Raw genomic sequence first — 16,469 nt, forward strand, 5'->3', positions numbered from 1 at the left:
CCTGTTGTGTCCTTTGACTTCAAATGAGTGGTAGGAAATGAGAAGGAGCCACTTCAGACTGCAGACAGCACTGTAGATCTTTCATTTATCAGTGGTAATGAAGGAGAAGAGGTTAGGAAAGCTAAATATTTTAAAAGTATTGAGTCTCAACACTCCTTCCAAATATGTTCTCCACCGCTTGCATTGCCCAAAGTGGAAAAGTGACTGTATCACACCCCCACCACTTGGTGTCGATGTCGAGGAATCCTGTCATTGTTGTGAATGAGTACACTTAGCCCCTTGTTTGAAATTTGTCTGTAGCCAACATGGCGGACGAGCTGGACGTTGATATCGAAGGAGACGAATATGACGCTAAATTGGGGTAAGAGCGTTTTTTGTGTGTTTCATTGATGGGCTAAAAGTCATTAATATAACGTTTAAACGATATTTTGGCGATTCAGAGAACCAAAGCCAGTTAAATAAAAAATAACCCTTTGGACACGCAAAATACATGGCTAGCACGGTAACTAGCTGCTAACGTTAGCTGATGACAACAGGTCGCTTGATCAGTACATTATTTTAGCTAGTTAATTTAACATGTAATGGTCGCCCCCTTCGACTACCAAACAACGTCGTAGAGACAAATTTCAAAGAGACTGATGTGGCTCCAGTCATCTATCTGCCTCAGCCACGTGAAACCTGACACTCATGACACGCCCACTCCACTGTCTTTGCTGCAGCAGTTCTTTTTTGATAGAACAGGGATGTTTTTTTTCTAATTTATCAGGAATTCCTGCTTTTCTGACATTTATGAAGGTAAAAAATAACCTGTTACTGAAGCAGCATCTACTCTTCCTGGTGTCCACATACAATATGACAGAATACAGTACATCTATGCTGTGTTCATGTGCTAGTCGGAACTAGGAAACTCTGAAATTTCCTACTTGATAACTGGGTGTAGTTATTACACACCAAGTTAGCAAGCATAGATGTACTGCATTCACCAGCCCACAAATAAATAACAACATTAGAACCAACAAATTCCCTACTGACAGTTGCATGCATACAATACATAAGCACATATGTATATGTTGTCCTTGTTATCAAATAACATTTTATTGGTTGCATACACATATTTTACGGATGTAATTGCAGGTGCAGCGAAATGCTTATGTTTCTAGCTCCAACAGTGCAGTAATACCTAACAATAAAAAACAATGCACACAAATCCCTCAAATTTTTGAAATATCAAAACAAACAATGCCCGAGCATTATACACACTTACATGCATACATACATACGTACATACAGTACCAGACACGCACACTTATTTAAGGGGTTTTCTAAATGTTTTACTATTTTCTAAATTGTAGAATAATAGTGAAGACATCAAAACTATGAAGTAGCACATGGAATCATGTAGTAACCAAAAAAGTGTTAATCAAATCAAAATATGTTGTATTTGAGATTCTTCAAAGTAGCCACCCTTTGCCTTGACAGCTTTGCACACTCTTGGCATTCTCTCAACCAGTTTCACCTGAAATCATTTTCCAACAGTCTTGAAGGAGTTCCCACATTTTCTGTGCACTTGTTAGCTACTTTTCCTTCACTCTGCGGTCCAACTCATCCCAAACCATCTCAATTGGGTTGAGGTCGGGTGATTGTGGAGGCCAGGTCATCTGATGCAGCACTCCATCACTCTCCTTGGTCAAATAGCCCTTACACAGCCTGGAGGTGTGTTGGGTCATTGTCCTGTTGAAAACAAATGATAGTCCCATGAAGCGCAAACCAGATGGGATGGRGTATCGCTGTAGAATTCTGTTGTAGCCATACTGGTTAAGTGTGCCTTAAATTCTAAATTAATCACTGACAGTGTCACCAGCAAAGCATCCCCACACCATCACAACTCCTCCATACTTCACGGTGGGAACCACACATGCGGAGATCCGTTCACCTACTCGACGTCTCACAAAGACACAGCGGTTGGAACCAGAAATCTCAAATTTGAACTCATCAGACCAAAGGACAGAATTCCACCGGTCTAATGTCCATTGCTTGTGTTTCTTGCCCCAAGTTAGTCTCTTCTTATTATTGGTGTCCGTTAGTAGTGGTTTCTTTGCAGTAATTCGACCATGAAGGCCTGATGCACGCAGTCTCTCCTCAACAGTTGACGTTGAGATGTCTGTTACTTGAACTCTGTGAAGCATTTATTTGGGCTGCAATTTCTGAGGCTCGAATGAACTTATCCTCTGCAGCAGAGGTAACTCTGGGTCTTCCTTTCCTGTGGCGGTCCTCATGAGAGCCAGTTTCATCATAGCGTTTGATTGTTTTTGCGACTGCACTTGAAGACTCCTTCAAAGTTCTTGAAATGTTCCGGATTGACTGACCTTCATATCTTAAATGAATGATGGACTGTCGTTTCTCTTTGCTTGTTTGAGCTGTTCTTGCCATAATACGGACTTAGTCTTTTACCAAAAAGGGCTATCTTCTGTATACCACTCCTACCTTGTCACAACACACTTGATTGGCTCATTCGCATTAAGGAGGAATGAAATTCCACAAATTAACTTTACCAAGGCACACTTGTTAATTGAAATGCATTCCAGGTGACTACCTCATGAAGCTGGTTGAGAGAATGCCAAGAGTCTGCAAAGCTGTCATCAAGGCAAAGGGTGGCTACTTTGATGAATCTAAAATGTGTTTTTTAACACTTTTTTGGTTAGTACATGATTCCATATGTTTTATTTCATAGTTGTGATGTCTTCACTATTATTCTACAATCTAGAAAATAGTAAAAATAAAGAAAAACCCTTGAATGAGTATGTGTCCAAACCTTTTACTGGTACTGTGTGTATACAGTTGAAGTCTGAAGTTTACTTACGCAGCCAAATACATTTAAACTCAGTTTTTCACAATTCCTGACATTTGATCCTAGTAAAAATTCCCTGTCTTAGGTCAGTTAGGATCAGCACTTTATTTTAAGAATGTGAAATGTCAGAATAATAGTAGTGATTTATTTCAGCTTTTATTTATTTCATCACATTCCCAGTGGGTCAGAAGTTTACATACACTCAATTAGTATTTGGTAGCATTGCCTTTAAATTGTTTAACTTGGGTCAAACGTTTCGGGTAGCCTCCCACAAGCTTCCCACAATAAGTTGGGTGAATTTTGACCCATTCCTCATGACAGAGCTGGTGTAACTGAGTCAGGTTTGTAGGCCTACTTGCTCACACACGCTTTTTCAGTTCTGCCCACAAATTGTCTATAGGATTGAGGTCAGGGCATTTGATGATGGCACTCCAATACCTTGACTTTTGTTGTCCTTAAGCCCTTTTGCCACAACTTTGGAAGTATGCTTGGGGTCATTGTCATTTGGAAGACCCATTTGCCGACCAAGCTTTAACTTCCTGACTGATGTCTTGAGATGTTGCTTCAATATATCCACATAATTGTCCTTCCTATGATGCCTTCTCCATATTTTGTGAAGTTGCACCAGTCCCTCCTTCAGCAAAGCACCCCACAAACATGATCTGCCCCCCCGTGCTTCACGGTGGGATGGGGTGTATTCGGCTTGCAAGCCTCCCTTTTGCTCCAAACATAATGATGGTCATTAACCAAACAGTTCTATTTTTGTTTCATCAGACAGAGGACATTTCTCCAAAAAGTATGATCTTTGTCCCCATGTGTGCAGTGTGCAAACCGTAGTCTGGCTTTAATATGGCGGTTTTGGAGCAGTGGCTTCTTCCTTGCTGAGCGGCCTTTCAGTTATGTCGATTATAGCCACAGTAAAACGAGTCCTATAGATACTTTTGTGCCTGTTTCCTCCAGCAGTCTTCACAATTCCCTGTGCTGTTGTCTCTGGGATTGATTTGCAACTTTTCGCCACCAAAGTACGTTCAATCTCTAGGAGACACGAACGAGTCTCCTCCTGAGCGGTATGATGGCGGAATGGTCCCATGGTGTTCATACTTGCGTACTATGTTTGTACAGATGAACGTGGTACCGGTTCAGCGCGGTTTAGCGAAATTGCTCCCAAGGATGACCCAGACTTGTGGAGGTCTACAACAACCCAGCAGCAGAGACCGCTGCACCTCCGCCTTGTAGGGTGATCGCAAGGAGGGTAGCACTGCCAGAAGCCCTGGCAAAATGACGCTCCACAGGTTCAGGCCACAAATGTGCTATCCGTGTGTCAGCATATGTCTCACAAAGGGTTGAGGATCTCATCTCGGTACCTAATGGCAGTCAGCTACCTCGCCGAGCACAGGAGGGCTGTGCGCCCCACAAAGAAATGCCACCCACACCATTGACTGACCCACCGCCAAACCGGGTCCATTGCTGCGAGGATGTTGCAGGCAGCATGAAACATTTCTCCACGGCGTCTCCCAACTTCTGTCACTTTGGCTCGATGTGCTCAGTCTTGAACTTGCTTTTCATCTGTGAAGAGCACAGGGCGCAGTGGCCGAATTTTGCAATCTTGGTGATTCTCTGGCAGAATGCAGAAACGTCGCACGGTTGGGTAAGCACAACCCCCACCTGTGGAGCGTCGTGGCCCTCATACCACTCCTCATGGGTCTGTTTTCTGACCGTTTGAGCAGGACACATGCAACATTTGTGGCGCCATTTTTCCCCCTGGAAGGTCCTTTTGCAGGGCTCTGCAGTGCTCTTCCTTCGCTCATCCTGCCCATAGGCAGATGGTAGCGGTCCTGCTGCTGGGTTGTTGCCCTCCTACGCCTCCTCCCGTCTCCTGATGATATGCCTGTCTCCTGGTAGCGCTCTCATGCTCTGGACACTACACTGACAGACCACAGCAAAACCTTCTTGCCACAGCTCGCATTGATGTGCCATTTCCTGGATGAGCTGCATACCTTGAGCCACTTGTGGTGGCGTTGTAGGACTCCGTCTCACTTGCTACCACTAGAGTGAAAGCACCCCAGCATTTCAAAAGTGACAAACATCAGCCAGAGCAGCATAGAACTGAGAAGTGGTCTGTGGTCACCACTGCAGAACCATCCTTATTGGGGGGTGTCTTGCTAATTGCCTATAATTTCCACCTTTTGTCTATTCCATTTGCACAACAGCATGTGAAATTTATTGTCAATCAGTGTTGCTTCCTAAGTGGACAGTTTGATTTCACAGAAGTGTGATTGACTTGGAGTTACATTGTGTTGTTTAAGTGTTCCCTTTATTTTTTTGAGCAGTGTATAAAGGTGTGTATGGACTGTATATGAATAGAAAAGGTGTGTACATCATTATCACATTCCTGCTAGAGTGAGAGATAATGGCTATATCATCACTTCTATGTCAGGGGCTTTGGTGAGGGAGCAGCTCTACTCCTGAACCAGTACCCGCAGTCAGCATGGAAGAACATGACTGGAGTCTTGGTAAGAAGTGTTGCTGCCAAATCAATATGCCATGATGGAAGTACTGTGTGATGGTCTTGTGTGTGTTGACTCTCTCTCCCCTGTAGCCATGGGAACTAGACAGCTCTATCAGTGCAGAGAACAGAGAGGAGAACATACTGCTGGAGGAACAGTATCCTTCTCATAGACCACACACACACCTGGGATAGATTTTGATGTGTTTGTGTGTCTGTCTTTCTTGATATAAGATGTGTTCTAGTCCTTATTAAGCACTTTTCTAGGTATTATTTGACAGGTAAAGAGATGTCCAAGAGTGTGTGGGCCAACTCACCTAACTGCAAGCCGAAACCCAAAGTGAAGAAGTGAGTCAGTTGTCCCATTTGTCCGTGTGTTGCTCTAAACCTCTTGTGAAAACGTTCACTTCCCACCCCTCTGATGTGATGTGTTGTTGCCGCTGACATGATACTGTTACTACTGTGTTTTCACCCAGGTCTCCTGCCAAGCCTTCAGGTTCAACCTCCTCCACAGCCACTCGCTGGTCTCAGCAGGAGAAGGAGCTGTTTGAGACAGGACTGGTACGACCCTCTCTTCTCCTCTCTTCTCCTCTCCTCACTGATCTCAGATGACACCCTACTTTTTATACCCCCAGGCTCAGTTTGGCCGTAGATGGACTAAGATCTCCAAACTGGTAGGCAGTCGGACCATTCTACAGGTGAAGAGCTACGCCAGACAGTACTTCAAACACAAGGTAACACTCTCTAGTCGACATCTCTCCCAGCTCAGCCAACCAGGATATATTAGAGATATCCTACAGTCTCTGTCCTCTTTCACCATGTCACTCTCCCTGTCCTCTTTCACCATGTCACTCTCCCTGTCCTCTTTCACCATGTCACTCTCCCTGTCCTCTCTGCCTGCAGGCTAAATCAGAGTGCAATACTACTGCAGTGACAAGCCCTACAGCCCCGCTGGTTTTAGGCCAGGTCCCAGAGACAGGGTCAACAGTGTTCACCTCTGGCCTGTCTGTCCCCACCCACCTGTCAGCTCTGACCAACGCTGTCCGGATAGAGAGACTGGGGGACGAAGAGGAAGAGGAGGTGGACATCACTGATGACTTCAGCGATGAGGGAAGTAGTGGAGGAGGAAATGGAGGAGAGAGAAATATTGAGGGGAATGTTGAGGACCTCCAAGCTGGAGTTAGGACTGAGACACATGAGCCTGGAGCGCCAGAGGAGCTGGACAACCATGGAGTAACCCACCAGGTGCAACCCAACCAGACACACCCCAGGCTGGAAGAGACGGATCAGGAGCAGTCTAACTGTAGCCCCCCATCTGCCCTCACAGCTCCCTGCCCAGCAGAGCAGGCACCCAGCGGACAGTGTGAGGGGGGAACTGCTGTGCCCCTGAGGGACCCAGTGGAGTCTGGAGAGGAGACAGGGGGGTCTGGGTGGCAAGGGGAGGAGTTTGAAGAGGAGGAGCTTACAGCCCCCGAGCAGGAAGCGGAGCTGGACCTGGCAACTATCACTGAGGAGGAGAAACGAGCTATCCCAGAATTCTTTGAGGGACGGCCATCCAAAACCCCAGAGAGATACCTGAGGATCAGGAACTACATGCTGGACCAATGGTACACACTCACACAATCACAACCAATCAGAGACATCAAGGTTTCACTTTCAACATGCTTTTTGTGTTTGTTTGTCTCAGGTTGAAGAGTAAGCCCAAGTACTTGAACAAGACGTCAGTGCGACCTGGTCTGAAGAACTGTGGAGATGTCAACTGTATCGGCAGAATACACACCTACCTGGAGCTGATAGGAGGCATCAACTTCAACTGTGGTAACTAGGACTCACTACTAGTGTGGTTCTCTCATTCTTTTTCTCAGTCTATCTTTCTTGGTTATGCAAATCTTTCTGATTTGTCTGATCTACCTGTCTATTCTCTCCACTCTTCCCCTCCAGATCAGGCAGTGTATAACCGTCCCAGGGTGGTGGATCGTTCTAAACCCAGAGAGAGCCGAGACACTCTGGAATACCAGCTGGCCCAAAGACTACAGAGCATGGTGAGTCAACCCCTGACCTCTGTAACCTCTGACCCCCTACTGTATCCCAGACCCCTCTAGCTGGTCCAGACAATAGAGCATTGTGAGAGAACACCTATCAATGTCAGGTATTTGTCAGGCCTAGGTTGGTCATTTATATTTGGTTTATTAAAGATTGAATCTACATTTAGGGAAACAGCTGCAGTTTGCCTCAGCACATTTGTTATTGTTTTGTTGATGAAATGGAGGAGAGGAGCGTCAGGCAGCGTGGGAAAAATATTTTCAGTTCATATTGTGCTGTTCTATCCATAGACATTAAAACCAGTAGCTAGTAATATCGCTGACGTCATCCATGTGTCCCTATGGAAAACTTCCAATGGCGCATGCAGCCGGAAGTATTTGAATTTGAAGCGTGCCATATTGCTGAATGGGGCTGAATGGCACCAACAAGTCGCTAAGGATCATGGTGAAAGTGGCCGTAACTAGCAAAGGATTATGGTCGATTTAGGCGTTTTCATCCTGCCTGAGAGTCAACTCTATGCTGCCGGCCCGTGATTGGTCTGTCAGCACGTGGTCCTGTGTGAGCTCCACACCCAGCAATGCAGTAATCAATATAGCACAAAAAGTAACACAAGGTAGAATACAAACACGAAAAATGTAAATCAGAAGAACTCGAGAAAGTAAGAAGCTATATACAGGGTCAGTTCCAATACTATATTTACAGTGTGCAGGGATACTGGAGTGATAGAGGTAGATACACTATATATACAGAATTATGTAGACATCCCTTCAAATTAGTGGATMCGGCTATTTCAGCCACACCTGTTGCTGACAGGTGTATAAAATCGAGCACACAGCAATCTCCATAGAATACATTGGCAGTAGAATGACCTTACTGAAGAGCTCAGTGACTTTCAACGTGGCACCGTCATAGGATGCCACCTTTCCAAGTCTGTTCGTCAATTTTCTGCCCTGCTAGAGCTGCGCCTGTCAACTGTAAGTGCTGTTATTGTGAAGTGGAAACGTATAGGATCATCAACTGCTCAGCCGCGAAGTGGTAGGCCACACAAGCTCACATTACAGGACCGGCGAGTGCTGAAGCGTGCAGCGCGTAATAATCAGTTGCATCACTCACTACAAAGTTCCAAACTGCCTCTGGAAGCAACATTAGGACAAGAACTGTTCGTCTAGAGTGGGTTTCCATGGCCGAGCAGCTGCACACAAGCCTAAGATCACCATGCGCAATGCCAAGCGTCGGCTGGAGTGGTGTAAAGTTCGCCTTCATTGGACTATGGAGCAGTGGAGAAACGTGTTCTCTGGAGTGATGATTCACGCTTCACCATCTGGCAGTCTGACGGACGAATCTGGGTTTGGTTGATGCCCGTAGAACGCTACCTGCCCCAATGCATAGTGCCAACTGTAAAGTTTGTTTTTCATGGTTCGGGCTAGTCCCCTTAGTTCCAGTGAAGGTAAATATTAACGCTACAGCATAGAATGACAGTCTAGAAAATGCTATGCTTCCAACATTGTGGCAACAGTTTGGGGAAGGCCCTTTCCTGTTTCAGCATGACAATGCCCCCGCGCATGAAGCGAGGTCCATACAGAAATGGTTTGACGAGATCGGTATGGAAGAACTTGACTGGCCTGCACAGAGCCCTGACCTCAACCCCATTGAACACCTTTGGGATTAATTGGAACGCCGACTGTGAGCCAGACCTAATCGCCCAACATCAGTGCCCGACCTCACCAATGCTCTTGTAGCTGAATGGAAGCAAGTCCCTGCAGCAATGTTCCAACATCTAGTGGAAAACCTCCCCAGAAGAGTGGAGGCTGTTATAGCAGCAAAGGGGGGACCAACTCCATATTAATACCCATGATTTTGGAATGAGATGTTCGACGAGCAGGTGTCCACATACTTTTGGTCATGTAGTGTATGTATAGGGGTAAGGTAACTAGGCATCAGGATATTTGATAAACCGAGTAGCAGCGTGAATTAATATTTTATGTGAGTGTTTGTGCATTTGTATAGTCAGTATAAATGTGTGTGCATGTTATGTGTGTTGGAGTGTGTAGAGCCCTGTGAGTGTGCATAGAGACAGTATAAAATACAATGGTCAACACAGATAGTCTATGTAGCCATTCTGTTAGCTATTTAGCAGTCTTATGGATAGAAGCTGTTCCGGAGCCTGTTGGTGTCAGACTTGATGCACCAGTACCGCTTGCCTTGAGGAAGCAGAGAGAACAGCCTATGGCTTGGTGGCTGGAGTTTTTGACAATTTTTAGGGCCTTCCTTTCACACCGCCTGATATAGATGTCCTGGGTGGCAGGGAGCTCGCCCCAATGATGTACTGGGCTGTCCGCACCACCTTCTGTAGCTCCATGTGATCGAGGACGGTGCTGTTGCCATACCAAGCAGTGATGCAGCCGGTTAAGATGTTCTCAATGGTGCAGCTGTACAACATTTTGAGGGCCTATGCCAAACCTTTTCAATGCTATGAGGGGAAGAGGAGCTGTCACTCCCTCTTCACTACTCTGCGCGTGTGAGTGCATCATTTTAAGTCCTTCGGGATTTGGACACCCAGGACCTTGAAGTTCTCAACCCACTCCACTGTAGCCCCGTTGATGTAGATGAGGGCGTGGTCTTTGTCTTACTGACATTGAGGGAGAGGTTGTTGTCCCGGCACCAAACTTCCATGTCACTGACCTCCTCCCTGTAGGCTGTCTCCTCGTCGCCGGGGCTCAGGCCTACAACCGTTGTGTTGTCAGCAAACTTGATGATGGTGTTGGAGTCGTGCGTGGCCACGCAGTCCGGTGAACAGGGAGTACAGGAGGGGACTGAGCACACACCCCTGTGGGGTCCCCGTGTTGATGGTCAGCGTGGCGGAGGTGATGTTGCCTACCCTCACCACCTGGTGTCGGCCTGTCAGGAAATCCAGGATCCAGTTGCAGAGGGAGGTCTTCAGTCCCAGGTGCCTAAGCTTGGTGACGAGCTTGGAGGGGACAATGGTGTTGAACGTTAAGCTGTAATCAATGAACAGCAATCTCACAAAGGTATTCCTCTTATCTAGGTGGGTTAGGGACATATGGAGTGCAATTAATATGGGGCGGCAGGGTACCCTAGTGGTTAGAGCGTTGGACTAGTAACCGAAAGGTTGCAAGTTCGAATCCCCGCGCTGACAAGGTACAAATCTGTCGTTCTGCCCCTGAACAGGCAGTTAACCCACTGTTCCTAGGCCGTCATTGAAAATAAGAATTTGTTCTTAACTGACTTGCCTAGTTAAATAAAGATAAAATATCAAAATGAGATTGCGCCATCTATGGATCTGTTGGGCGGTATGCAAATTGTGGGTCTGGGATGARGTGTGCCATAACCAGTCTTTCAAAGAACTTCATTATTACAGATGTAAGTGCTACAGGGTGGTAGTCATTGTGACGTGAAGCCTTGTGAGTGTTGACCTGATTTAATGTCTGCCTCGGAGAGCGAGATCGCCCAGTCCTCTGGATCGATGGGGGCCCTCGCGCACGGTTCGGTGTTATTGTCGAAGTGTGCATAAAATGAGGCGTCTGTGACCTGTTATAGCTGTATGACATGTTGATTGGTTGTGTGTCGTAGCGAACCAGGAAGCGTCGTGTGAGGGACGTGTGGGGGAACTGGCGTGACGCTAAAGACCTGGAGGGACAGACATACGAGCACCTGAGTGCAGAGGAGCTAGCCCTGAGGAGAGAGATGAGGAGACCGCATAAACCCTGTAAGGTCTCCAGGCACAGAGGGTGAGTGGGTGGTGTATACTACCAATGATGTCTGTGTGTGTTGTCAACACTGGATCCTTAGAAATGTGTACTGTAAATTACATGCATTAAAAGTCTCTTTCTCCATTATCAGGTTGCTTGATCCGTTCCAGCTGATTCCGTGTCGTGTGTTTGGAAAGGAAAGGCAGGAGCCCTTTCAGGTGATGGTGTGTGCCGAGGCTCTCCTCATCATGGACATGGTAGGTACACACATCTACACGTATTTAATAAAGCAACAATGTTCACAGATGAACACACAGACAGAGCTATGGGTTGTTTACCAAGGTCTTAGTGTTTGTATTTTTAACCAGCATGCCCATGTGTCGATGGGTGAGGTCATCGGGCTACTGGGAGGATCCTACAGCGAGGGAGACAAAGTCCTGAAGGTGAGACTACCACCTCATGATGATGATGTTGATAAAGAAAATGCTAATAACACTAGTCTATCCTGTGTCCTACAGTGCATTCAGACAGTATTCGGACCCCTTGACTTTTTCCACATTTTGTTACGTTACAGCCTTATTCTAAAATGGATTAAAAAATAATAATCATCCTCAATCTACAGAAAATACTGCATAATGACAGTGAAAACAGGTTTTTAGAAATGTTTGCAAATGTGTTGAAGTCTGAAGTGTCATACAGTTTTTCTCAAATCAAATGTATTTATAAAGCCCTTCGTACATCAGCTGATATCTCAAAGTGCTGTACGGAAACCCAGCCGAAAACCCCAAACAGCAAGCAATGCAGGTGTAGAAGCACGGTGGCTAGGAAAAACTCCCTAGAAAGGCCAAAACCTAGGAAGAAACCGAGAGAGGAACCAGGCTATGAGGGGTGGCCAGTCTGGCTGTGCCGGGTGGAGATTATAACAGAATATGGCCAAGATGTTCAAATGTTCATAAATGACCAGCATGGTCAAATAATAATAATCACAGTAGTTGTCGAGGGTGCCAGCAAGTCAGCAACCTCAGGAGTAAATGTCAGTTGGCTTTTCATAGCCGATCATTAAGAGTATCTCTACCGCTCCTGCTGTCTCTAGAGAGTTGAAAACAGCAGGTCTGGGACAGGTAGCACGTCCGGTGAACAGGTCAGGGTTCCATAGCCGCAGGCAGAACAGTTGCTGACATTTAATCCTAGTAAAAAATTCCCTGTCTTAGGTCAGTTAGGATCACCACTTTTATTTTTAGAATGTGAAATGTCAGAATAATAGTAGAGAGAATTATTTATTTCAGCTTTTTATTTATTTCATCACATTCCCAGTGGGTCAGAGGTTTACATACACTCAATTAGTATTTGGTAGCATTGCCTTAAATTGTTTAACTTAGGTCAAACGTTTCGGGTAGCCTTCCACAAGCTTCCCACAATATGTTGGGTGAATTTTGGCCCATCCTCCTGACAGAGCTGGTGTAACTGAGGCAGGTTTGTAGGCCTCCTTGCTCGCACATACTTTTTCAGTTCTGCCCACAAATGTTCTATGGGATTGAGGTCAGGGCTTTGTGATGGCCACTCCAATACCAATACCTTAAGCCATTTTGCCACAACTTTGGAAGTATGCTTGGTCATTGTCCATTTGGAAGACCCATTTGTGACCAAGCTTTAACTTCCTGACTGATGTCTTGAGATGTTGCTTAAATATATCCACATAATTGTCCTGCCTCATGATGCTATCTATTTTGTGATGTGCACCAGTCCTTCCTGCAGAAAATCACCCCCACAACATGATGCTGCCATCCCCGTGCTTCACGGTTGGGATGGTGTTCTTCGGCTTGCAAGCCTCCCCCTTTTTCCTCCAAACATAACGATGGTCATTATGGCCAAACAGTTCTATTTTTGTTTCATCAGACCAGAGGACATTTCTCCAAAAACGATGATCTTTGTCCCCATGTGGAGTGGTTGAAAAACGAGATTTAATGACTCAAATCTAAGTGTATGTAACCTTCTGACTTCAACTGTGTGTATATATGTCTTATTTACATAAGTATTCAGACCCTTTGCTATGAMATTTGAAATTGAGCTCAGGTGCATCCTGTTTCCATTGATCATCCTTGAGATGTTTCTACAATTTGATTGGAGTCCACCTGTGGTAAATTAAATTGATTGGACATGATTTGGAAAGGCACACACCTGTGTGCCTATATAAGGTCCAACAGTTGACAGTGCATGTCAGAGGAAAAACCAAGCCATCAGGTCAAAGGAATTGTCTGAAGCGCTCTGAGACAGGATTGTGTCGAGGCACAGGTCTGGGGAAGGGTACGAAAGAATGTCTGCAGCATTGAAGGTCCCCCAGAAGACAGTGGCCTCCATCATTCTTAAATGGAAGAAGTTTGGAACCACCAAGACTCTTCCTAGAGCTGGCCGCCCGGTGGAACTTAGCAATCGGGAGAGACGAGCCTTGGTCAGGGAGGTGACTAAGAACTCGGTTACTCTGACAGGGCTCCAGAGTTTCTCTGTGGAGATGGGAGAACCTTCCAGAAGGACAACCATCTCTGCAGCACTCCACCAATCAGGCATTTATGGTAGAGTGGCCAGATGGAAGCCACTCCTCAGTAAAAGGCACATGACAGCCAACTTGGAGGTTGCCAAAAGGCACTTAAAGGACTCTCAGACCATGAGAAACAAGATTCTCTTGTCTGATGAAACCAAGATTGAACTCTTTGGCCTGAATGCCAAGCGTCACATCTGGAGGAAACCTGGCACCGCTTATCACCTGGCCAATACCATCCCTACGGTAAAGCATGGTGGTGGCGGCATCATGCTGTGGGGATGTTTTTCAGCGGCAGGGACTGGGAGACTACTTAGGATCAAGGGAAAGATGAACGGAGCGAAGTACAGTGAGATCCCTGTTGAAAACCTGCTCCAGAGTGCTCAGGACCTCAGACTGGGGTGAAGGTTCACCTTCCAACAGGACAACGACCCTAAGCACACAGCCAAGACAACGCAGGAGTGGCTTCGGGACAAGTCTCTGAATATCCTTGAGTGGCCCAGCCAGAGCCCGGACTTGAACCCAATCGATCATCTCTGGAAAGAACTGAAAATAGCTGTGCAGCAACGCTCCCAAACCAACCTTGCAGAGCTTGAGAGGATCTGCAGAGAAGAATGGGAGGAACTGCCTAAATACAGGTGTGCCAAGCTTGTAGCGTCATACCCAAGAAGACTTGAGGCTGTAATTACTGCCAAAGGTGCTTCAACAAAGTACTGAGTAAAGGGTCTGAATACTTATGTAAAAGTGATATTTCATTTTCTTTTATTTGCAAATATTTCTAAAAACCTGTTTTTGCTTTGTCATTATGGGGTATTGTGTGTAAATTGATAAGGACAAAAACGATTTAATTAATTTTAGAATAAGGCTGTAACGTAACAAAATGTGGAAAAAGTCAAGGGGTCTGAATACTTTCTAAATGCACTCTGTGTGTGTGTCTATGTGCTAGATTGTTGCAGCGGAGCCGTGTAACAGTGCGAGTACAGGTCTGCAGTGTGAGATGGACCCTTTGTCTCAGACTCAGGCCTGTGAGCTGTTGTCTAGCCTGGGCTTGGCTGTAGTGGGATGGTACCACTCTCACCCCACCTTCCACCCAAACCCCTCTATACGGGATATACACACACAGGACCAGTTCCAGGTACGTGTGTGTGTGTGTGTGTGTGTGTGTGTGTGTGTGTGTGTGTGTGTGTGTGTGTGAGAAACTGTGTTCTGACTCCCTCTCTTTCTCTCAGAGTTATTTCTCTCGAGGCGGAGCCCCGTTTATTGGGATGATTGTGAGTCCGTTTGACCCTGCTAACCCCTCCCCCCGCTCCCAGACCACCTGCCTGATGGTCAGAGAGGACCAAGGACCTGGACCACAGAGTATGACACACACCTCTTAACATGACATTTACATTTAAGTCATTTAGCAGACGCTCTTATCCAGAGCGACTTACAAATTGGTCCCCTTTCACAACCTCTAATCAACTACAGGACCCCTTTCACAACCTCTAATCAACTTGGTAGAAAAATATAAATATAATAAAAAGATAGTCTGAGTGTGCATATTCATCCTCTACCTCTCCTTCCGTCTCTCAGAGCTGCCCTACAGGTTTGACTACCAGTGTTCCCAGCAGCAGCCTGACTGGAGCCAGCTGATGAGGAGGGCAGAGTGGATTATCCACAAGTATAAACACGCCCACGGCAGTGTCCAGATGGACAGGCCGTTCCGCAGGGACTCTCATCTCACCTGTCTGGAGAAGGTAGGTCACCTTGTCTCTATTCACTCTCTTACCCTGTTTCATATTGCTGTGTCACCTCTCTCTGCTGTCTGAGTTTTTCTCTTCTTTCTCTATCATCCCTGCCTCATTTCCATCTCTCAACATCTTGCTCTCTTTCTCCTCCCTGTCACACCCTCTGTCTCTATCTAGATGATGTCATCTTTAGGGAGGTATCTGGAGCCCCTGCTAGAGGAGGAGGGAGACCACTTCCTCTCCCAGATCCACACTCTGTTCCTGTCACACTTTGTTGCTGAGAAACCAAGAGACGAGGATGAGGGCGAAACCTCTGACTCCTCAGATCCAATCAACACCCATGCCTTCCCCTTCACTCAGCCAATCAACATCAGAGGAACAGACGACACAGGAACAAAGGATAACTGGGAGAATGAATCGGTCTCGCCCATTGATAGTATAGAAACGCCTAATATAGAAACCACTAACTCACACACAGCTAACCAAGAGAACTTACATCCAATGCAGTTTGGTTCTGTGTTGTTAACTGGTCATGATTATCTATTCTGAATCTAATAGATTTCTCTATATATCCAGTTTGTAATGCGGTAATCTGCAGTTGAAACAATAACAAAGTGTTATCCCTGCCCCTATTTCGGTAAAAAGCGCTGGGGGATGTGGCTGGAGATATGTAACCCCTCATAGACAGAGCTATGGATGCAAGTTCTGACAATCCATGATATAAAAATGATAGTTTCAACCATGTTTTGGAGCTATATAGTGTTTGTTTAAAAACATTGTAGTAAAACAAGTGTATATTATGGGTTCTGATGGGATACAACAGTTCAAGAATCAGTAGGTACATATAAATCATTTATCGTTCCAAAAATAAATGAAGATTGGCCTTTTAAACACCTTGTGTGGTGTTTTTGTTATTCACCCAATGTTCACCGGTCTGATGGACCCACAACATTATTGGGTTTTAAAACAATTCAGCCATAACAATTTACGTAAAAATACTGATATACTTAGATGTTGACTTAAATCAATTACAAGCAATATAGACCGCATACATGGTTAATATTTGCCATTTACCTCTGCTAGATCACATTTATCA

The 16,469-nt window shown here is 45.7% G+C and overlaps 1 protein-coding gene across 3 annotated transcripts; it reads left to right on the forward strand.

The window, feature by feature from the left end:
* The first annotated feature begins 260 nt into the window (after window positions 1-260).
* On the forward strand, window positions 261-16,264 carry LOC111975833 (histone H2A deubiquitinase MYSM1). Of its 3 annotated transcripts, XM_024004457.1 has the most exons (16): window positions 261-361; window positions 5,286-5,361; window positions 5,448-5,512; window positions 5,622-5,702; window positions 5,831-5,915; window positions 5,990-6,088; window positions 6,258-6,961; window positions 7,042-7,172; window positions 7,296-7,396; window positions 10,989-11,146; window positions 11,259-11,364; window positions 11,476-11,550; window positions 14,590-14,778; window positions 14,873-15,002; window positions 15,219-15,382; window positions 15,551-16,264. In XM_024004457.1, exons 1-16 carry the CDS (start codon window positions 306-308, stop codon window positions 15,920-15,922), a joined length of 2,592 nt encoding a protein of 863 aa, XP_023860225.1. In that variant the 5' UTR covers window positions 261-305; the 3' UTR covers window positions 15,923-16,264. The 3 variants fall into 3 exon arrangements, with proteins under 3 accessions (XP_023860225.1, XP_023860227.1, XP_023860226.1); XM_024004458.2 differs by lacking the exons at window positions 261-361; window positions 5,448-5,512 and having other exon boundaries at window positions 5,287-5,361; XM_024004459.1 differs by lacking the exons at window positions 5,448-5,512; window positions 5,622-5,702; window positions 5,831-5,915.
* Window positions 16,265-16,469: the final 205 nt, after the last annotated feature.

This window comes from Salvelinus sp. IW2-2015, linkage group LG16 (assembly GCF_002910315.2).
Source record: "Salvelinus sp. IW2-2015 linkage group LG16, ASM291031v2, whole genome shotgun sequence".
Taxonomy (NCBI): domain Eukaryota; kingdom Metazoa; phylum Chordata; class Actinopteri; order Salmoniformes; family Salmonidae; genus Salvelinus; species Salvelinus sp. IW2-2015.

Excerpts from the sequence above, each read along its gene's own strand:
- LOC111975833 (XM_024004457.1), top strand. The coding sequence starts at position 306 with ATGGCGGACGAGCTGGACGTTGATATCGAAGGAGACGAATATGACGCT. Across the intron at positions 362-5,285 it reads GAATATGACGCTAAATTGGG|GGGCTTTGGTGAGGGAGCAG; the intron begins GTAAGAGCGTTT and ends CTTCTATGTCAG. Across the intron at positions 5,916-5,989 it reads AGCTGTTTGAGACAGGACTG|GCTCAGTTTGGCCGTAGATG; the intron begins GTACGACCCTCT and ends TTATACCCCCAG.